Here is a 22,122-nt window from a genome sequence, read left to right as displayed (position 1 = left end):
TGGAAGATCTGTAAAGTCTGGATCCCATTGCAGACATGAAAATATGTAAATAGGTTGCTTTTAAAATGTAACAGCTGGATGTGGAAATTAGGACTGCTCAGTCAGACTGTAATTCCTACAAATGGAGACTATATTATGCTTTAGATAATAGCAATGTTTCTTAGCCAGAAGTAGGACTCCCACCGACTCCAATATCAGTACGTTTCACTGATGATTCAGACCCTAGTTTAATGCAAATTAACTCTCATCATTCATCATTAAAAAAAAAAAAGTTAGATCTGTTTGTTGTATTTTAAGATGATTTCATCCCATCTGTGCCTTTAGGAGGATTTTCAAAAATTTATAAATAATTGGTTTCCCATACTAACCATTTATATTGTCTTTTTTCTGCCAGTTCCAAAACGGTTTCAGTGGAGGAAATGTACATGAAGCATATCCCTCTCAGTTAGATGTGATCAGTAGCGCACAGACTGCCACACATCTTCAGCCTCTTCATCATCCGGCAGATCCCAGATCCTTCTCAGATTTGGCATCTAGTGGATTTATGTGATCCAGACATAGAGGTCCATCTGTGATTTTGTCTGGGCGTCAGGCTGCTCTGAGGAAAAGCTTGATAGGTCTGTCTTTAGCATGGGACTTTAACAAATTACGTTTTGAGACTAGGAGGTTGGTTGCACTATATACTGGTGGATGTGTCATCCAAGATCTGGCTTTTTAGAGTGACAGGTGGAAGTAAGACTTCTGACTGAAAGTATGCATGTGCTGTTTTCCATCAGATTGACTGTGTCATTGCAGTATGGATTACATGTGTACTACAGACTATGTCATACTATACAACATAAGATAAGGCAAATGGTTTTGTTGTTTAGAAAGTAATTGGGCACTTTACAAATAGCATCAATGGCACAAGGGAAATGATTTCACACGTGGATTATTTCCAGACTTTATTTTTTAAAAACTATTAAAAAGCTCTGAATTCATGAGAATGAAAAGCACTTAATTTTAATGCATACTAAGCTCTTTAATCACTTGTTTTATATTTAAATTCTTTTGTTTTAATTCTCCATTTCTTGCACTTTAGTAGAAGGCTTAATACAAGGATATGATATGCAACTTCAGGTTTTCTATGAAACAGACCCCTTGCATTCCTCCTTTTCCTTGTCAACCTTAAGTGCCTCACAATTTAGCTACCTTGTTTCTGATGGGAGCTTATTATAGCAAAACTCACTATAAACGTCATCCATATTACATGAACTTTTATCTAACATCTACAGTGCTCCTGGCTGTATCTACCCCCCCCCCAAGATAATTTGTTCAGAGTTTCTTAATTCTTTATCTGTGGATTTGTTACACTATTATCAGGAGTTTATTAATGTTCTGAATTTAGTTCAGCTAAAGAGTTTTGGTTTATTCTATACTGCTTTTCTGCTTTCTTCAGGTAATACAGGGTATATTAAAAAAGCAGATTTTGCTGAGGGGGAGGAGCAGATTCTCAGGATTAGTTTTAGATCATTAATGCTGAAAAACATGTGCCTTATCTTGTGTTAAAATGCTCATAATGTTCTTTAGGAATAATACAAGGCTGCTCTATGCAAATACTTTCATTAAAATGGATATTCAAAAGGATTGCATTTTAAATAAAGGGGAAAGGAGTCTCAGTAGTGATTGGTATTGACATTTACTTTGACTGCAGTTTTAAATATTTGTAGTGGGGAAAGGGTCAGCTTTGGTTTAAACTTCATCCCTAGCAAATTGCACTGCAAACTGCAGAAAGGTTATTCTTTTAATGTATGTTGATGCATTTGAGAAGCTATGTGCAAAATATGAAATTGGGAAAAGAAATACGTCATGAGAGAAATTCTCCTTGAAATAGGTTTTATTTTCAGGAAAAAAACCCCACATCCACGAAAACATTCTGGGTTTTTGTTTTGTTTTTGTTTGAGAGGATTGTTCAAGTTGCAGACACCAATGTTTGGTGCAAAATAATAATCTAAATGAAAAATACAGAAATGTGTATATGTTTAAAATGTTTCATACTCTTGTGTGTTGTATAGTTCATATATAATAAAATGTCTTTGTAAAATATTTTAAACCAGTTAATTTTAAAGTGTTACATTAGTATATGTTAAGAACAATTTTATTACATTTGTTATATGTAATATAAAATGGCAATTTAGCCAATTTGTTTAAAACAGGTAAAAGTAAATTGGCTCCCTGCAGATGATTGTTAATATTGTTGAACACAAGGACAATCGCTTAAAATTGGAATCCTTTCTTAGCTGAAACTTGCTTTCTTTGAAGAAAAGTGTATTTTCTTCCATTCTGTGTGATATGATATGCTAGGCCAAACTTCTAATTTAGTTATAGCTTTTCAGATTAATAACTTCAGCAGTTTTTAAGTGAAATTACCATATGTGAAAGGGACATTAAGGAAGCAATTACTATTTGGGAAAAGCCCATAAAGACATTGTGGGTTGCATTTGTGTGGGTTTTTTTAACGTTTCAGATTTTGTTTTCATCACAAGACATCAGTAACAGATTTAATTAATATCGTTTGAATTAATTTATGATTGTAATTTTTTTTGTTGAAGGTCTTGTTTTAAGCCAATATCTGAAACGTCTTCCATATCTATCTAGTGTATCATGTTTGCATTTAAACTTGAAAATTAGCAAAAAGCTGTAAAACCAGAAGGTTTAAAGGGATAATGTATGTTTTACATCTTACAAACCAGTATATATCCTGTTTATTAATTTAGTTAAACCAAATACATGTTGTCCTATCACTAAGTGCCAAGGATGCAGTACAACTGTGCTGCCCTACTTACTGTAAACAAATTGTTGTTTATATGCATATCAGTGTATTTTATGCATTATCTTATGCATACAACATTGACTGTATTAGTGCACTCTTGATCTGCACCAAACTGTACCTGCAGTGCACAGGTGTTTCTGAATTGGATCTCTATTAGCCCTTCAGGTCTATTATAAGTAAGATTATAACCCAGTGTTAGTCAGTATTACTGTCCATTTTTGTACAAGTTTTCTTAGCTTGTTTTCCTTCCCAGTTCTTAGCTCTCCTTTGTTATTCCTGCACATACCATGCAATACACCTGTTACGTTAAGGTATGGTTTTGTAGTGCTCTTGCTCATCTGCAGTAAAGTTTGTAAGACATAATATATGGTAATAAAATAATCACTTGAATGTAGCTGAAATGTATGTTCTTTTACTGAAAAAATGTTTGATTTCAGCAGTATACAAAAAACCCATTATCATACGGTTACTCATGACTGTTGAGAGCTCGTCATCTAATAGTTTACAAAACTATTGTTATTTACGTCACTGTGGACTTTGCACTTCTCTGAATATTAGATGCAAATACAATGTATATAATTTAGAGTGGTGAACAAATGTGTATTTGTCCATGGAATTAGTATTTTATACTTGCATGAAAGTGAGTTTATAAATAAACTTTGTAAATAGTAAGGCAAAGTTAGCAGTTGGAAGGCTTCTGTATTCATTTCTTAGTGACAGTAAATTCACAATTGAATGGTACTGAGGCAGGAAGAGACTTCTGCATAGACGCTGCTAAAAACAAGCATTGTCTATTTTGACATTTGTAGCTGGCTATTGTTAACCCTTGTACTGTTTTATTGCTATTTCATACATAGTGATTTTAAGTTAAGAAAACAATTATTTTAGTTTATTTCTGATTACTAATATTACTGTTTCCTGTGCGCTGTGTTGGCTTTGCATGACAATCTTTTAAAATCAGTTGTAATGCTGAGTCAAATGTTTCACTGTAATCCCCTATGCAGTTTACCAAACTTATAATAGTTCTTTGGTGTAATGACATGATGGACATGAATTTAATTGGCTTCAGCTACACTGTTACCTTCCAATGTCTTAAGACACGTCTTATCCAAAATCAGTACTAGGCTGTGAACTTTGTATGTCCTCTTGTTTGCTGCTTTTGCGCAGCACAAAAAGGCAAGCTAAGATACGAGAGTAGTTCAACAAGGCTGCAAATCTGTTAAGTAACATCTGGAAATAATCAGGCAATAATGTAAGTAACACAGGCCATCCTTTTTTTTTTTTTTTTTTTTTTTTGTGGTCTGTTGCGTTTGTTAAAAGGATACCTTCAAGCCACATATCAACCTGTTCCCAAAAGTGTAAGACCTCACTGTCCAGTTTTGCTTGAAGAAGGGAGATACTTTCTTCTGGACTAAGCCATTTTCTTTATGATTTATGGAATTCCACTTCTATTTCTAATTCAACATGAAAATAACAACCATAGTGGTACCTAACCTGCAGCAGGCCACTGTATCATAAGCTCAGGCAGTTTCTTGGTGGAAGTCATCATCCTACTCAAGGCTCTGTCAGAGAGAGGCTTTCCCAAATAGCTCTTTTGGAGATACGTTTTCCTAGTGAGGAACCACATTTCCCACTCACACACTTACACAGAGAGCTGTTTTATTCTCAGGTGATTTTGTTCACCTGAGAACTAGCTTGTTAAGTTAGGTTAAAGTTACCATCTACACTAAGAGCCTGATTCCACTTTCAATATTTTTGTTCTGTCAATTGATTAAGCTGACAAATTGTCTGGCTTCCTTCTTCCCTCTCTGCTTAGGCATCCTTCCCTGCAAGCTGCCACTGCTAGTGCTCAATAAGTAAGACCAAAAAAGCTTTAGACATCCAGAATACAAGTTGACATCTGAAACTAATAATGAAATTCCACCCTTCATATATTCTGCATAACCTGAACTTTTAATGATTTCCAGCATGGGCCACTGCTCACTTTTCCCTCTCTCATTGCTGTTACCTCCAGTGAGCAATATTCACCTTGATTGCTTACCAGTGAATCTGAGACAGCTCTCCAGAAAAACATCCATGCTTCCTTTCCAAGGTCTGGTCTGTTGATTTTTGTGGTGAACCTACGTTTTATAAATCCTCTTATCTCTTGAAGTTGATCTTCCTGACAAGCGAAGAAGGGCCATAATAGTATCAGCAGCTAAGTCAGAGATTCAACCAAAGATGTGAAATCAAAGATGTGATCAGTCTATGGGATAATGAGGTTTCTTCTTTATAACCTAACCTTTCTAGTCAAGGTGCAGCAGGCAATGTTATTAGCATTAAACAAAGCTATATACAATGTAGTTTCGGAAGTAGACGGTCTTTGAGAAAGGGAGACATTCCACAGCATTAAAGTTACTGTGTTTTTTATAATTTTTACTGAAGCCAACAGGCTCTTGTCTTCTCTTGAATCCAGCCTGGCTCAAAAAAAAGTATAAGCAAAATTCAGAAATTAGTAACTTCAGCAGATTTTTTTACGCTGTTTTGAAGGTTGTGTGTGATCATAACTGTCTGGATGTCTAAAATCCTTACAAATAGGTTTGAGAAGTTTAATTTAAGAAAAAAAATAAAAACAGAAGAGGAAGCCCGAGGGATGTTGGAACTAATTGGAATCCTTCATACTGCGTGATGTTAATAATAATATTCAATGTAAAGATTCCTCCTGTATTTACAGAATGGGAAGGGAAAAAAGAAAAATTTTTGATAAAATTTTCCCCTTTTTACTGACTATTGACATGAAGGCTTTCCTCAGCCAGGAATAGTGAGCATCTATTGGTAGGTGGTATGAACTTGGCTCCTTGCTAATAAGAGTAAGAGCGAAATTGGAAGAAACTGTTGAATTTACTTGGTGACACTAGTCAGTGAAGTTTGGAGAGGGAAAAGAGGAAGGATGGGCTCACCCTTAATGTACTTGAAAGATGTCTGAGGGTATTTGTATTCTTTTCTAGTTTCTCAGTTATCATCCATACATTTTTAAAGAGCAAAATTTGAATCTGTAGAGTGTCTACTCAGCTGCCAAGTACCTTGATTCTTCCATAATCACTCAGATCCTCACAACACTGAGCTACAAGGCTACCAAGCCCTGGAGCAGTTGCATACCAGGTGTTTCCTGCGTCTCTGTGGAGCCCAAACCAGTAAGTGGTTTCAGAGCGTACTGAACAAATTTGTCCAACAGAAAGCAGCCAGCAAGTCTTCTGTCAAAATGACCTAATGGGCAAGCAAAACACGCAAGTTAGCTCCATCCTCTACCTTGTTTGGAGTTAGGATGTGGATGAAATGAAGGTCTCGAAAGTGGTTCGTAGGATATCCTGAAATGAAGCAAACTCTCCTCTTGAATTTCTCCACTGGGAACAAATAGTTCATGAACAAGTGAGAGAGGGAGGGAGCAAGGGATGTATCCTTTAGTCTAGAAGCTAGGACATGCACTTAGGACAACTGGATTCTTCAGTAGGAGGTGCTGGGTGCCCAGGGCATTCTGTGGCCCAGCAGTTAGGGCACTCATTCTGCTATTCACCAGCATCTTTTCGACTCTCTTGAGGGGAGAAGTGTCATCAATTCTGCATGGAGGTTTAAATGTAAAAGCCCCCGCCCCAAAAATACCCAGCCTGAACTTCATAATTGGTTTTACATCTGCAGTAGATGACAGATCTCGGTAGATGAAATGTGCTATAGATGGTCTTGTCAGAGAGGTTATTCCCTTTGATTTTAGCTGTTTATTCTGCCATGTATGGTTTTTAAAGCACATATTTTCAAAGTTCTCATCAGCGTTACAATCATCGGTGTCTCTCAGACCTGTTTCTACAGAAGCTGCAAATTGCTCTTCCAAATTATAAATAGAACTGTAGAGAAGAGGAGAATGACTTTCTACCAGTAAAGCTTCAAATACAACGCCAAGAGCTGGTCAGGGGTCGACAGTAGTGCCAGTCGTTATAAACAGCCCTTTGCTTGCAGAAGTTCCTAAAATTACTGGACAAAATAGTGTAGCATTTGTGAGTCCATGGTGGGTGGTGGTAGCATTGCTGTGTAACATGCACGTGTGTGTGCACAGAGCAGCCCATGACCATGAAGGCACATGATCTTGTGCCAAAGAATGTTTTATGCTGGCATCTAATCAAGCCTTGAGAAGCTAGTAAGAGCCTGTGACACCTCATTCAATATAAAGAAGGATCGGCCTTAAGATTGAGACCTAGATTTATAATCAGCACATAAACTTTTAGGTACTTAGCTTTATTGCTCAAGTCTACTTTCAGTCCTTCAATAACTCTTAAGAAAATAAATAAAAGGAAATTCTCAGGCAAAGAAAAGTTTTGCTAACTCAATGCTTTGATTTTAATATTGCTAGGTGAAACAACAATGGCAGGAACTTCAGACCAAAAATATTATCGTTAAGCAGCAGAAATGTGGAAATGATCATTTAAAAGAATGTAGATAAACCCCATTAACGTGCTTCTAAAGGCATGCTTTTCCGCTCAGATATAGCTGTGTGAAGTCACATTCATCACATTGGTTCCATTCCCTCTTTGTTTTGCAACCATCTAAAACCAGCATTTAAAATGTTTCTTCCTAAAGATGATAATGAGATAGATTTTCTGATTCAGCTGCGACTTCAAAACTTGTGGAAGTTCAAAGTGTTTTTAGGACAGCATGCCAGTTGCTCTCTAATGACAACATTTGGACAAAAGTGAAACATGTGGGAAGAGATCCACAGCTGAGTGGTTGCACCACTGGAACATTTTTCAATGCTTTTATTTCTTTTAAAAAGTAGGGTATTTGTGTATTAATGGACATGCTTGCCTACCCACTCTCAGAAGTCATGTAAACCTTATATAGAATCTGCTTCAACAGATGCTAATGGAATAAGAACAATTTAAGCTTGTCAATTAGACGCTATAGATGTTGTTTGTGGCCTCTGCTGATTCCTAATGAAGACAGCTGAGTAGCTTCTGCAGAAAGGGCCGAGGTACAGTATGAGCATCTGTTTAAATCACTTCGGTACGTTGCTACCGCATGACAAAGGCAGTCAAGGAGTTTAGATAGCTTATGGGAGTCTGTGTAGCAAGAATGGTTGCCTCATGTCCGGAGAAGCTGCTGTTTTTCTCAGGCAACAAGGTAGCCAGACTCCTGCCGCAATGCTGTGCAGCAGCTGAAGTTGCTAACAGGACCTGCAAAGGAAGATACAGCTTGAAGTTGCTACCAAGGCTTCTAAACCCTTGATAGGTTCTGCGAGGAGAGCCAAGTTGCTGAGTGCCACTAACACCACTGAGCCCAGAGCTGACTGTAAGCTCTAGACCAGAGTTGTCTGAGACAATTGTGGAGAAACGGGTGACTCCCTTTTATGTAATAGCCTCGTGATTCTAGTACAATCCTTCTGCCAGGGCTTGACTGGCAGCAGGAAGGAATGAATTGAAGTGTAGAGCATCACAGAATCATTAAGGTTGGAAAAGATCTCTAAGGTCATCAAGTTCAACCATCAACCCAACACCACTGTGCCTGCTAAACCATGTCCTGAAGTGCGATGTCTACATGTTTTTTGAACACCTCCAGGGACAGTGACTCAACCACCTCCTTGGGCAGACTATTCCAATATCTGACCACTCTTTCAGTGGAGAAATTATTCCTAATATCCTATCTAAACCTCCCCTGATCCAGCTTGAGGCCATTTCCTCTTCTCCTTTTGGTGGTTCCTTGAGAGAAGAGACCAACACCCACCTCACTACAACACCCTTTCAGGTAGTTGTAGAGAGCCATGAGGTCTCCCTTCAGCCTACTCCAGACTAAACAACCCTAGTTCCCTCAGCCGCTCCTCATAAGACTTGTGCTCTAGGCCCTTTACCAGCCTCATTGCTCTTCTCTGGACACGCTCCAGCAACTCATGTCCTTCTTGTACTGAGGGGCCCAAAACTGAACACAGTACTCGAGGTGCTGCCTCACCAGTGCAGAATACAGGGAGATGATCACTTCCCTACTCCTGCTGGCCACACTATTCCTGATACAAGCCAGGATGCCGTTGGCCTTCTTGGCCACCCGGGTGCACTGCTGGCTCATGTTCAGCTGGCTGTCGACCAACACCCCCAAGTTCCTTTCCACTGGGCAGTTTTCCAGCCACTCTTCCCCAAGCCTGCATGGGGTTGTTGTGACCCAAGTGCAGGACCCAGCCCTTGACCTTGTTAAACCTCATACAAATGACCTCAGCCCATCGATCCAGCCTGCCCAGATCCCTCTGCAGAGCCTTCCTACCCTCAAGCAGATCGACAGTCCCACCCAATTTGGTTTCATCTGCAAACTTGCTGAGGGAGCACTCAATCCTTTCATCCACATCATTGATAAAGATAAAACTGGCCCCAAAACTGAGCCCTGGGGAACACCATTCACCACTGGCCAACAGCTGGATTTAACTCCATTCACCACCAGTCTCTGGACTTAGTCATCCACCCAGTTTTTTACCCAGCGAAGGTTACACCCATCCAAACCACGGGCAGCTAGTTTCTCCAGGAGGATGCTGTGGGGAGCAGTGTCAAAGGCCTTACTAAAGTCCAGGTAGACAACATCCACAGCCTTTCCCTCATCCACTAGGTGAGTCACCTGGCCATAGAAGGAGATCAGGTTGGTCAAGCAGGACCTGCCTTTCATGAACCCATGCTGGCTGGGCCTGATCCCCTGGTTGTCCTTCAAGTGCCTGGTGAGTGCACTCAGGATGAATCGCTCCATAATCTTGCCTGGCACTGAGGTCAGGCTGACAGGTCTGTAGTTCCCAGGATCCTCTTTCCATCCCTTCTTGTAGATGGGTGTCACATTGGCAAGCCTCCAGCACAAGCATCGCAACAAGTATAGCAGTTGAGCTCCGCCCCAGGAACTTTAAATAACTGATCTGAACTACTTGATGCTCAAAATGAGCTGACTGTCCTGCGTGCAGTTGCAGATCACTTAACAGTTGTTATTTAAGGGGGGAGAAGAAAATTCCAAAAAGTTGTGTAAACAAGATGATTTATAACACTTAATGCCTAAAGCAAATACCAAACTATTTTAGAGTCTGTCTTCCTCTGATGTGGCAACTGTTGGGTCAGCTCTTGTCCACTTTGCTGTATCACTTAAGTAGCAGCCCTCAATGATAAAACCTGTTGGGTAACATGACCCAGTTTGAACAGCTGCGAAGTTGCTTGTGTTATCTGCTTTTTGTAGCTTTGCTGCACTTCTTTGCCACTGTTCTTTGCAACTTCTCGCTGCTCTCCGTGCCTCAGTCTGCCAGGCACTCTCTTTACCTTGGCTCGTTGGTGAATGCTTCCTGTTATGGCAGCTCAGAGCAGGTAACGCTGAAAATAACACAGACATCTTACAAAGATGTTTATGTGTGTAGCTTAAATGGCTTTTCCTACTTTGCAGCATACAGGGAAATTTTGTGTAATAGTCCTTTATTCACCTTGAGTGAAGAGATTGGGTTTGGGTCTTTTTTAGGCCTTGGCCATCAGTCTTTACAGCAGAGTTGGAAAGTAGGCTACCTGTCTTGGGTCTGTCCCTTGTCATCACCGTTCCTCCTCTGCCCGCTGCGTACTGGGAACAGGGACCTCGCCCCAGTGCCAGACTCAAGGCAACAGTTCAGCATTGTCATTGCCAGTCGTTTCTGAGTCATGTCTTCCCTCAAAGCAGTCTTTCTCAACTTTTTGGCCTGTCAGTCTTCATGCAGCCCTGAGTCAATTCTTCTGCCTGGGAGGAACCAAGCCGCTGCCAGCAGTGAGTGGTAGGTAGCAATTCCCTGGCTTAGATAAACATACCCAGCCAGGTATTACAGCCCACTCATGTTCCCTCCTTGCTCCCCACATTGGAAGAATAGAACTTCTACATATTTCTTCCACCCATCACCTCTTTGAAGCCTTTTATATCTTCCTAGCTGTAACCCAAAATTTGAGAAATGCTACTTTAAAAATAGCATGGACCAAGTGATGAAGGACCTCCTTCCATCCCTTAAGAGCCAGTATTTGCCCTTTCATTTACTATACTATATTTTTAGTAGTATAATTTCAGATACAATTATCTACCCTCAGCTTCTTAAATCATGCATGAAATGCTTTTTCAGAGCCACATTAACATCTAGTTGCTCAGCTTGCTGGAATTAGAAACTAGATATGTTGTTTTATTTACAATATAAAATCAGACTGTGGTTTTGGTGTAGATTGCTATAATAAAGAGGAAAGATCCCTTTGGTGTTCTTTAATTTATTACACACTGTAAAATGTCCAGGCACATTTTGCCTAGTAGCAGAAGGAGGAAAAGTAGTAACTCTTGGCGGGAGATTAAAAAAGTCTCACCCACTGTGAATGTATTTTAAGATCCTGCACATTTGGGAGCAAATCAGCTACTTATCTGCTTCTGCGATCATGTTCATTTGCAACCACAGTGCAGGCTCTGTGGCTTTTAAGATTTTTTTTGTTGTTTTTAGTTTGCCTAAATAAAATCATTCATATCAGATGAATATCAGTACAGTGACATTAAGATGACATTAAAGAGCTCTGTAGGCTAACATTTTTGGCCTTGCAGGATAAATTGCATCCTGTTCTGATTTTTCGGATTCTAAATGTCTCAAAGCCTGCTTTTTAGGCACACCAGAAATTAAAAATATTCAAGCACTGTGAATTGCAGCTATATTGTGCTCATTACACTGCTCATGTGAATTCTTGTCATCATTCTGCTGGAGTGTTTCCTGGGGAGCTGCATAAACCAGCTAATGACCTTCTATAGCTTGTGATCAGACGGTTTATTTTCTGCTTATCAGTCAGGAATCTCCAAAATTGCTCTTTCATAGCAAAGCCTTTAGCAGAAGTACATCACCTTATTAACTTTAATCAACTGCATCAGTAAACAGAAATATTACTAGCAAATCACGGAATGATGCAAAGACCTCTTACATCATCTCTCTCCTCTCACTGACAGAACAGGATTCCTCATTGTTGTATAAAAGTTTTGTCTGTCTGACTGGGGCAACTGTGGGAAACCCTGCTCACTCAAGAGCGCAGTCATCCTACACAAGCTCTCCCTGGGAGAAAGATTTCCCTTCGTTCATCCCATCTTTTCCTGCTCTTGATTTCTTCCTACTAGTCTCTTTATGTAGTTATCTCAAGATACTGCCTCTGAGACAGCCACACAACAAAATGTTTCTTGACTGTTACAATACCTCAGGCATTTTGTAGTTGAACAGTATGTATTCAGGGGCTGGCATTTCCACACAACATGCAATAAAAAAGTTGGTATGAAGACACAAGTTAAAAGAAATAGACCAATCCAGCAGAAGTGGCAGGTGATCAGCTGCTATTTTTTTTTGAAAGAAAGCAAGTTCTGTAACAAAAATCTTCAATCCTTTCCCTTGTAACAGAAGACCATTTTTATTATTGTGTTTCCAAAACACTTTTTTTTTTAGCAAGCTGGGTTTTTGGGGGGTTTTTGGTTTTGTTTTCTTTCTGAAACTGAATACGGTCCATGGTGTTAGCGCTGGACAAAGAGACATTAGTTGAATCAATTTTTCATCACATGAGAGACATACGTGGGAAAACCTCTTACCTCTTTCTTTACATGAGGAAATTCCTTATGTGTGCTAGATTTCTGTTAGTTTGGTTTTGCTGAACATTATGTTGCAAACTCCTGTCAAATGTCCTATCCACTGTCTCTTTCTCCATCACTAAGAATTCTTTGGTTTCTTTGTACTTTAAAAGAGGTGACAATCTGCATTTACCAAATAATAAAGATAAAAATGAAAGGGAGAACTGTTCTGACAGAAAAGGATGCAGCCAGGAACTGTTAGATAAAGTTATGAAAGAAAGATAGACCAAAATATTTAGGAAGATTGGGGGAGTAATAGGAGATCCAGTGATGGTCCCTTGGGATTAGTTAGAGGTGCCGTTGTGTAGGGCACTCAGACGTAGGCTGAACTAGCTTCTACTCTGGGAACAATCGCTATGACTTAACAGATTGCTCCCATCTTTTATTCATGTCTCTGCTTAGTCCATGACTGAGGCCTTTCATTCTATGGCAAAAACGTGTGCACAGCCCGAGTGGATGCTTGCCTGTGTGTTTTTAAAGGGCTCCTAGTTGCCTGCCAAATTGCTTTTTCTTTTTGGTTTCATGTATATTTGAAAATCATACAAAACCTTCGGTAGTGACTCACCCAAACACTTCAAAATCATTCCAGAAAAATTGGAAAGAGAAGGTGTTTACTCCCTAGCTGACAGATGATGCCATAGCAGCTGAACATACATCATCCTTCGCTCATGATATTGTTTTATATGATGGAACTTGACAAACTGCAGCATAAATTATCTGAGATTCCTTACAAAAGTTGCATGTAAATCCTATATTTGCTGCTTCTAAATATTTCTGGGAATATTTTGTGGAATCCTTTTGGCCTCTGGGAAAAACAAACAAACACACAGAGAGTATAGAATTACCCACTGGCTTTCTGTCGTCCCCTCCATTGCTGCCTGTGTCTGTACCCTGATTGTTCTTACTTACCTTGAGGCCCAGTCACAGTGTATTTAGTTCAGTCTGCAAAGTAAGAAAATTAGCTTGTTTAAAGCTGACAGGTGAGTTTAGAATTGGCCTACTTAGAAACTATAAGCCTCAGGAAAGAGATCACTTCTGCCTATCCATGTAGAAAAATACAGACCATATTTGTGAAAACTACTGTACTCTCCACATGCACCTAAACAAGTTCTGGCAGTCTTTGGCTTTGAGTTTCACCTCTGGATCTCCTAATTTTGCTCCCATCCTGGCAGTAATGGCTGCTGCCTCTGAAGGTGGAGATGATTGTCATTGATGCAAAACAAAGAAAAGCTCTTATGCCCATTTTAAAAGAATATGGATCAAGCATGGAAAACACTGACTGCTGGGGTTTTTTTAACCATAGCTTTCTGATTTATGCTACAACCATTTTAGCACCAAAGCAGAGAAGTTAGAAAATGTGACAGTGGAACAAAACCAGGGCTCTTTCCACATTTCAGTTCTGCCACTATTTGGCCCGTTAGACAGATATTTTTCATAAATGATGATACACTGCTTTAAGAGGTTGAGGCAATAGATTTTTGTACTTTGTTTTCTGAACACCTTTGGAAGATTATCTTTTCTACAGGTGGAGAAATCAGCTTTTGTGTTTTTCTGTCTATTTTTTTTCCTCAGCTGCTCAGCCTCTCCTCAGCATCAGCCTAGTTTCAGAGAATGTAGTCCCTGCCCTTCACTGAGAAATTGGAACCCTTGCTGTATTAGCAATCTGCCAACACAGTCTTACTGGTATGCATCTTTTCCTTCTTGCTCAGCGATAATGTCATCATCCATTTTACTCTTAACTGAGGAATGAAGAGTGACTTTTTGAAACACTTCAGTGTTGCAAAGGGACAGAATTTGTTATCAGATTTAATGATAGATGTAGCTTTCTGTTTTGCAGAACATCAAGAACATGACTAAGGCGTAAGATGAAGATCAGCCATTTAATTACTCAGGGTATACACAGCTAGTGGTTACACAAATAAATCTTGAAATTCTGAACTCGTAAATTCAGTCTCCTACCCACATCAATGAATGACACACTGGAAGATATTCAGGGACCTAAACACAGGCATCTCATGCCATTTCAGCTGTAGGCTATCCAAAGCATCTACATAAGCAATCTTACAACCTTTTACAGCAGCAGCTGGTAGGCTGGAACAGATTGATGCCTATGCCAGGCATATGAATCACTGCCACACTAGGGCATCCTCACATTGGTGAGCAGCATTTAGGAGGAAAAAAATTAATAAATAATTACATCCCTTTTGTATTCTGACATGATCTACATGTGGATTTGTTCAGCACATTAATAGGCAAACATTTTGAACTACTACCATCTCACAGACCTGGAAATTAGGAGGACAAAACTGAATTTAGTAACATCTCATCTTTCTAATCTGTCACCAGGTCATAATACTTTTGCGCTCATAACTCGTTAATGTTATACTGAGAAAACTTTTTAAAATTTAAAAAAAGTTAATTGTATCATCAAAGCGTCTGGAATGGAGAAGCAACTTACATTTTTATGTGCCAGAAACTGCCAATCACATCTCACTAAAGAAAACTCAGTGCTTTTGTCCTAGTGTGACCAGATAATAGCATATTGGTTCTGGTCTCTGGTACTCAGCCTTCAGTATAAATGCATTCTGATCAATTATCCAGCACATTCAGCTAGGTTGCATCCTGCTTGTAAGTGTTCCGTGAGCAAAAGACCTTGGGAATTGTCCATGTGCTGCTGCTGGTGGCATCTTGCCTGTTCCCCTTTCTGTGACGGGATAGGAAAGTTGACCAGAAAGCTTTTACGGTGACACAGTGTGGGCTGTTTGCCAGTACCACTGGGTGTTACCATGATCAGTCCAGGCTGCCTTAGGCAGGCACGAAAGCCGGATACAGTGAGCACAGCATTTCAGCTCTGCTGGAACTGCTGGCACTCAGCTCATTTTTCTATACTAATTCTTCTTCCTCCAGGTCTCTGGCCTGATGAGGGAGGAAGAACATTTCTGAAGAAATATTTCTGAAGAAAAGGCTTTTAAAGCTGCTTCTGATCCCTCAAGCATATGCTTTGTATGTATCTGGGTAGTGTCAGCTAGCTGGAACAGTGCTGGATATTTTTCATAGATGATGCATCCACTTCTGCAATAGATGCTCTGCCATAACTCCCCCACCTCTTATCTCCTGTTTCTCATTCTGAAGAGTCTTTCTCTTTGCAGAAGAGGCAATGGTCCAAAGACAAGCTTGCTCACCAGGCCAAAAATTCCATGGACAGTTCTGCATGCTTTTTTAAACTGGCTGATCTGTGACTCGAAAACTCAGAGAACAGTGTGGAAAGGCTCACATGGGACATATGCATGATGTAAGCCCTCATATTAGCTGTTGTAAGTGATTAAATCATTCAGATTGCCTATCCAAGAGAAGATTTTACTCTAAATAAAATTAAAATTAAAATATAAGCAGAGAGGATCCAGGTACTGTGCGGAGAATCTGCATCTCCTCCATGAAGTGAAAGAGTCCAAGAACTCCTACGACTCACCGAGGTCTGGGCTCACAGGAGAATCAGGCTGGTTTATATATACATATATATAAACACACACACACATGCACACATGTACACTCAGGAACAAACTTCCCACTGAAACTGGCTTGCTGGAATAGATGTAGTAAGAGTCACAAAAAAGGTATTGTATTTTATAGAGTACTAATCTGTAGAAAACCTTCCTGTCACTTCTTCCAGTAAACCCGTTCCTTTTATAGATTTCCTCCTGGCCAAATGTGTGTATTGTCAGTAAAAGAAGTATTTTATTTTTAAAACATATGCAATTTACCTAATGCTTTAAATTGCCTTTGAAAAATTTTTGCTTCAAAGAAGTGCATGATAATTATCCCACACCCATGAAGTGATTAATAACTTCACTTTCTCTGAAAATCAGTGGTACAGCATTTTTCTTTGGCTTTATGCCAAATGCAGAGGCATTCATTAAGGTTTTACTGCATTTTTTTAAAAACACAGTCTTTTTTACCTGAAATACCAGCATGATCTTTGCCAGAAAGGTCATTTACTTCGGGTTTTTTTGTAGGACACATTTTTCTTGTGGTCCTATGCACAGAATGACTCTTCTTTGAAGTCATGCAGCCACTGACCACGTGTGCCAAAATCTCAACATTGCAGATACATTCTGACATCTGGTTCCCAACAGATGCTAGGTGGGCCAGGTCTTCAGACTCCTTCTTTGTGTGTAGTGTAATGATAGCATAATATTTTGCTTTCATCCCCTTGAGTCACTTAGCAGTCTTTCCTCATCACTGTGATTAGTTTTGTGAAAGCCCCCTCTATTTGAATCTATGTATATCATGATTTATTATGTTTATTTGGATTCTGCTGTCTGCTGAGAGCCACTGACTTATGTTGAGGAGGAGAAGAGTATACACAATGTCACATCAAGAAAACTGCTAGCATAATTTCAGTTAGTTTCGTAGTCTTCCTTTAGGTACCAAAAAGGGAACTAGAAATATACAGTCACTTCCTCTGCCTACTGCAGTGGAAGAAGCGTGCATTGTCTACAAAATGGAAAAATTAAGGTCTAGGCTATAACATGATCTTTATGGGTCCCTTCCAACTTGAGATATTCTACGATTCTATGATTCTGTGATCTCCTGCATTAACCTCATTTTCAGTCCCAGGCTAAAAATAAAATGTAAAATAGTAAATGTAAACATAGACTAGTTTAGTTTGGGGTCCTATTACCTATATTTCATTTTTTACTAGACATTTCCTGCTTTTTCTGTCTTCACAAGATGTCAACGCAGATTCAAAGAAATGCAGCTCATTTGATGTACTCACAGCAGTACGGTGGTCCTTTCGCCCCTGACAGAGGCAGGCTTAGCCAGAGAAGCTGCTAGGCAGCAGCAACAGACAGTCATGGGCCAGAGCAGGCAATATCAGGCCACACGAGGTGGCAGCGGGACTTCCAAAAACAGGTAGAAATTGAGTTGCCAGGCACCTGAGACGGTGGTTATGAGGACATGCGCAGCAGGACTGGAGCAGCGGTGCAGCAGTGCTTGAGCAAGAGGAGATTTTGAGCAGAGGCGATTTGTGAGAGAGGGCTGGAAAAAATGGAAAAAAATCCCTAACTGTGTTCAGGTGTGCTGGTGTCATCCCCTTATTGCTGCCTATCCCCATCCCCTTTTTTCTCTTTCAAGGGAGTCAGCATCGACCATGTCTGGCATATCATTGCTGAAGTCAGAACTGCTTAAGTTTATTTCTAAACTTTCTGGGTTTCACGACTGCATAGGCAGATGTTGTCAATGCCACATCACGAAACCAGGCAGGAGAAGGGGCAGGTATTACCAGCCTGAAATGGCACGGGCGCTGCGCAACCCCGCACAGCTGCTGGTGATGGACCTTTCTGGTCTGAGCAGGGAGAATGAGTGGGCTCCCACGGAAAAGGTTACTTGTTTTTCTTTTAGTGCCTTTACAGGAGCAGATTTCATTCCAAAGTGGGCCATTCACCTCCCCCATAACTGCGACTAAATCTTCATGGAAATGAGGAACCTGCTGTCCTGGTTGCTCTCTTGTGAAGCACTGAGTCATGTAATGGGGCTGACCCAAAGCACCGGAGATTACCCCAGTGATAAAATGTAACTACTCTCTAGTTCCCCACTTAAATGTGAGGCCCTGTATTTTAATTAGGTTTTTGTCAAAAAAAAATGGTTTTGCATTCCCTGTATGCAGACCTCAGCATCTGAGACCATTTTACGGAGCGTTTGAAACTTCTTTTGATTTGCAGATTGATGGATGAATCAGAATGATCCGTGCCAGCTAGTCTGCATCGTCATAACTTAGGGCTGTCTTGACTCATACAGTTGGAAAAGTGCAACAGAAACAACAGCAGAGTGAAAGGGTGGGGACTCAGCACCCAGTGAAGACGCCTAATTTTAGAAATCTACATGTGAGTTTGGTGTCAGTACTGCAGTTGTTATAGTCAGCAAAGATCTCGACCTACAGTCGGTGAAGCCTGGAGAGTGATTCAGATATTGGAGTCTGTTCTAGTGTAAACAGAACCAGTTGTGGACGACTTCTGGGTCACCAGCGCTAGCTCTTCAATGTTAAAGGAATCTGGTCGTATCATTGCAGACACAAAGGTATCAAGCACCGTTGTGTTTTTCTGATGGTTAGGGCAAATTTTCTAATTACCGGCCTGATAGTGGTCTGTCAACAATTATTTATCCTCCAAAGTATCCAGATCACACAGTGACAGAACAAAAGGACTTAAGGGCTTGCGCCTCACATCATGCAGTCGCTTAGGTCCGGCTCAGTACTGTTTTGACTACTACATCTGACAGATTTTTCTGGATGAGTTCCTGCTATAATACCATTGCCTTGCACTGCATGGAGCAACGACACATTCTTCATCAAAGCAGTGGAACACTGTGCTGTTGACTGTATTTACTTTCACTGCTTTACTTCATCCTTTGAACTTCCTTTGTGCTGGCTGGTGACCACAATAACCATGCATGTCATCCGTACTGTAGATAATGTTTGCAAAGTGATATAGCTTGTGTAACATGATGCCCATCATCACATCTATCATGCCTTTTCTGAAAGTTCTGGATAGATTTGTTTCTGTGTCAAAACATGTTACTGACTTCTTTTGCAAAAGACTTGCAAGCACTGTGCTTTTGGCTTTTTATTTTGCTCTGGAAGTTCCAGAAAGCAACCTGACATCCACTTTTTCTAAACCTAGCTTTTTGTAAAGCTCAGCGAATGTTTTCTGCCTGAATCTATCCTTGAAAATCTGAAGTTCTACCAAATATTTCCTTGATGTTGTATTTAATAACATTCATGTAAAAAAAAAAAAACACAGGACATGTCCTGCAGCTTTCATGCTGCAGAAGATAAATATTTCTTCCCAATATAATACCATATCTCTAAAATAGGAACAAAGTGAAAGTTTTGAATCAATTTCTTCAGTGACAGCTGAAAACAGCCAACGGTCAAAAAGGAAAATAAAATAAATGGAAGATGACCAAGACAGTTCTGAAACATGCTTTCAAAGTGCATTTTTACAGTTATTCTATTTCATTCCACTTATGTTTTCATACCTTGAAATATTATACCAGTTGTTATATTCTTAAAGAAGTTATTTGAAGAATGGTTCACAGTCCATTTATTGTTACTCCATACAGAGATGTGATGAAATCAATGTACTCTGCACCACAGGCATAATATAAAGCAGATGGTTTTTCCTCAAGCAATGACTACATTAAAATCCAAACTGTAATACAATGTATATAGTGCTTATAGATTAAAGCTCTTGCATGCCAGATTTGTAGCTTTGATTCTCCCTGATTTTAGCACTTAGTAGGATTTATTCCAGTGATTCTGCCCTTGGGCCAAAATGAATCAGCTTTTATCTAGGATGATCATATATTGGCTAAGCCCTGTAGCTTTTCTCTTAATAAACATGTAACTTTAACCTACAATTACATGTACATAAAACATTACAAATCAAGCTTGCACATCACACTATAGCCAAAACAGAATCCATTAGAGTTCAAAATGGGATTGATTTGCAAAATGAACACTTCTAATGGGTGTCCTTTAATTTCTCTGATTGCCTTCTAGTCAGCTTTCCTATAGTCAAATTCGTTCTTGCTCAGGCTGAAGTTTGTTTGTGGGCACCATAGAAAAGCATCTTCAGGCTCCTGCCTCAGAGTAATAAGTCTTCACAGAGCTACAGTTTCTGACTGGAAAGTGACATTGTCGTGTGTGCAAAGAGATTCTCACGTTTTTTCATCTTCCTTGGCAGCATGAGCAGCAACTTTCAGAAAATGTTTATATATCTATTTGGTTTATTTTCTTAAACATCTTTGTTTTTCAAGACTTATCAGGGGTTTGCTCATACTCTAAAAGAATAAATTTCCTGAATGTGGAATTACTAATATTCTTTTCTTAACTCTCCAAAAATACATTTCATATTTTGAAAATAGTCAAGCAGATCTTCGTGTCCAAGGTATTCTTTTGCCACTGTTCAAGAGCAAAAGCAAAAATCCATCTCTGAGGCGCCTGCCTGTGATACTTGGAAGAGACATGTCAGTTACAGAGTTAATTTCACATGCTCCCCTCTTTTTGCTTTCAGTGTGTATGATGTGACAGGGATGTAAAAGCAAGAAGACAAGTTGCCAGTCTGCTCTAGAACATTTTTGTTTTCTCAGCACATGGGAAATTCCAGTGGGGTCATATTCAGGCTGTAATTGGAGAGTGGAGGGTTGTAAGCAATCCTTACCACCAGTGATGTTTTTAGTGATGCTTTGAAAGCATCCAGAGATCTCTGGGAATACAGCCTTGGTTTTGAATGGGAAGATATTTACAGAATCTGAAGCTAGAAGAGAATAAATGAGTATCAGGCAAGCAGTCCAATCTGCTGTCCAAAATTTTAACTGATTAGTTCCAGGACAATTACAAAATAATTCCCTCTCACCCCAAATTGCTTTTACATATCTCTCTAGACTACTCAGAGAAGCAGGAGGAGTCTGAACTGAGATATCTCTGTGGTGTCAAACTACATGCTGCCATTTCAGAAATGTGGCTCATTAACTCAGCTCTTGCCTGAGCAGTCCTATGGAGAAGCTCTCAGTAGGAGGAATAACACCTAGATATGGCTGAGTGATTCAAGATGAGGTGAAAAAATTGTTTCAGCCAGTCTACCATGCTGAAGGCTAGATTTCACTCAGGCAAGGTCCTGCACCTATTTGCACAGGGATGTGCACAGCTCCTGCCCTCTCAGCTTCTGTGCCTTGCTTCGCCACCACTTTTGTAGATCCACTTAGATTCACCACAGGGTGTCATTTCCATGACTAGAATACCAGCTCTTCAGCAGGACTACCTCAAGCATCATGCAACTTGGTAAGAGATAAATACTGTCATTCATACAAATAAATAAGAGGGGCTTTCCCTCCTGCCTTTTTCTCCTACATGCAAAGCAGAGGCCTGCTTATCATTTCCTGTAAGTCTTGCAGCTCTGAGGTTTGTATTGACTCAGAGCAAAATTATTTACACTAATAAAGAAAGAAGGCAAAGCTTTCTCTCTGAATTTAATGCAGACTTTTCCCTGAGTGGTTCAAATTCAGAAACAAGTAGCGTAAGGTTCTCACTGAGTGTTAATGTAACTCACTTGTAACAGACCAACCAACAGAAATAGTGCAGAAGGTGAAGATAAAGCAAAGTCGTCCTACGCTCTCTGGTTTCATACTAAGAACATTTAGCATGTGACTTGCAGTACATTTCCTGCAGCCTAGAAAGATGCTCAGCAGGTCTGTAGCAGGTCTCAACAGGTCAAATAAAAAAAGAATAATTATTTGAAACAATTTGTATATATTACATGTTAATTTAGGACGGATGACTTAACACCGTCTGCCTTTCAGATGTTCCCACAGAAAGCTTTCCCAAATCTGTCCTCTGGAGGAACATTTCTAGGGGTGATAAGTAAGTGCACAGTTCCGAATGCTAAACCCCTGCTCGTGGTGCTGGGACAGCCCGCAAAGTCCGTGCCAACAGTGAGAGATTTACTGGTTTGTGGAACTGAAACTGCTGCTTCACTTCACATAGAAAACAGACTTCAGAAGGTCTTTATCGAGGACAATAAAAACTTTTGATTACTACTGACCTGAGCCGCTTCAAGCCAGCTATAGAAAGATGAAAGACGCTGCCTCGCAGTACTTATCTACTGAAACCTTCCAGTCATTTT

The 22,122-nt window shown here is 39.9% G+C and overlaps 1 protein-coding gene across 3 annotated transcripts in view; it reads left to right on the top strand.

Annotated features, from left to right (window-relative positions):
- AHR (aryl hydrocarbon receptor) overlaps nucleotides 1-3,494 on the top strand; it is a 67,117-nt gene extending 63,623 nt beyond the window's left edge. For all 3 annotated transcript variants that reach the window (XM_075419215.1, XM_075419218.1, XM_075419216.1), the window contains one exon: nucleotides 395-3,494. In XM_075419215.1, the coding sequence (XP_075275330.1) occupies nucleotides 395-550 (156 nt within the window). In that variant the 3' untranslated portion in view covers nucleotides 551-3,494. The remainder of the gene's footprint in view (nucleotides 1-394) is intronic.
- The last annotated feature ends 18,628 nt before the right edge of the window (nucleotides 3,495-22,122 follow it).

This window comes from Opisthocomus hoazin, chromosome 4, assembly GCF_030867145.1.
Source record: "Opisthocomus hoazin isolate bOpiHoa1 chromosome 4, bOpiHoa1.hap1, whole genome shotgun sequence".
NCBI lineage: Eukaryota > Metazoa > Chordata > Aves > Opisthocomiformes > Opisthocomidae > Opisthocomus > Opisthocomus hoazin.
Note: the sequence above shows the minus strand (reverse complement) of the source record. Positions and strands in the feature narration are given on the sequence as shown.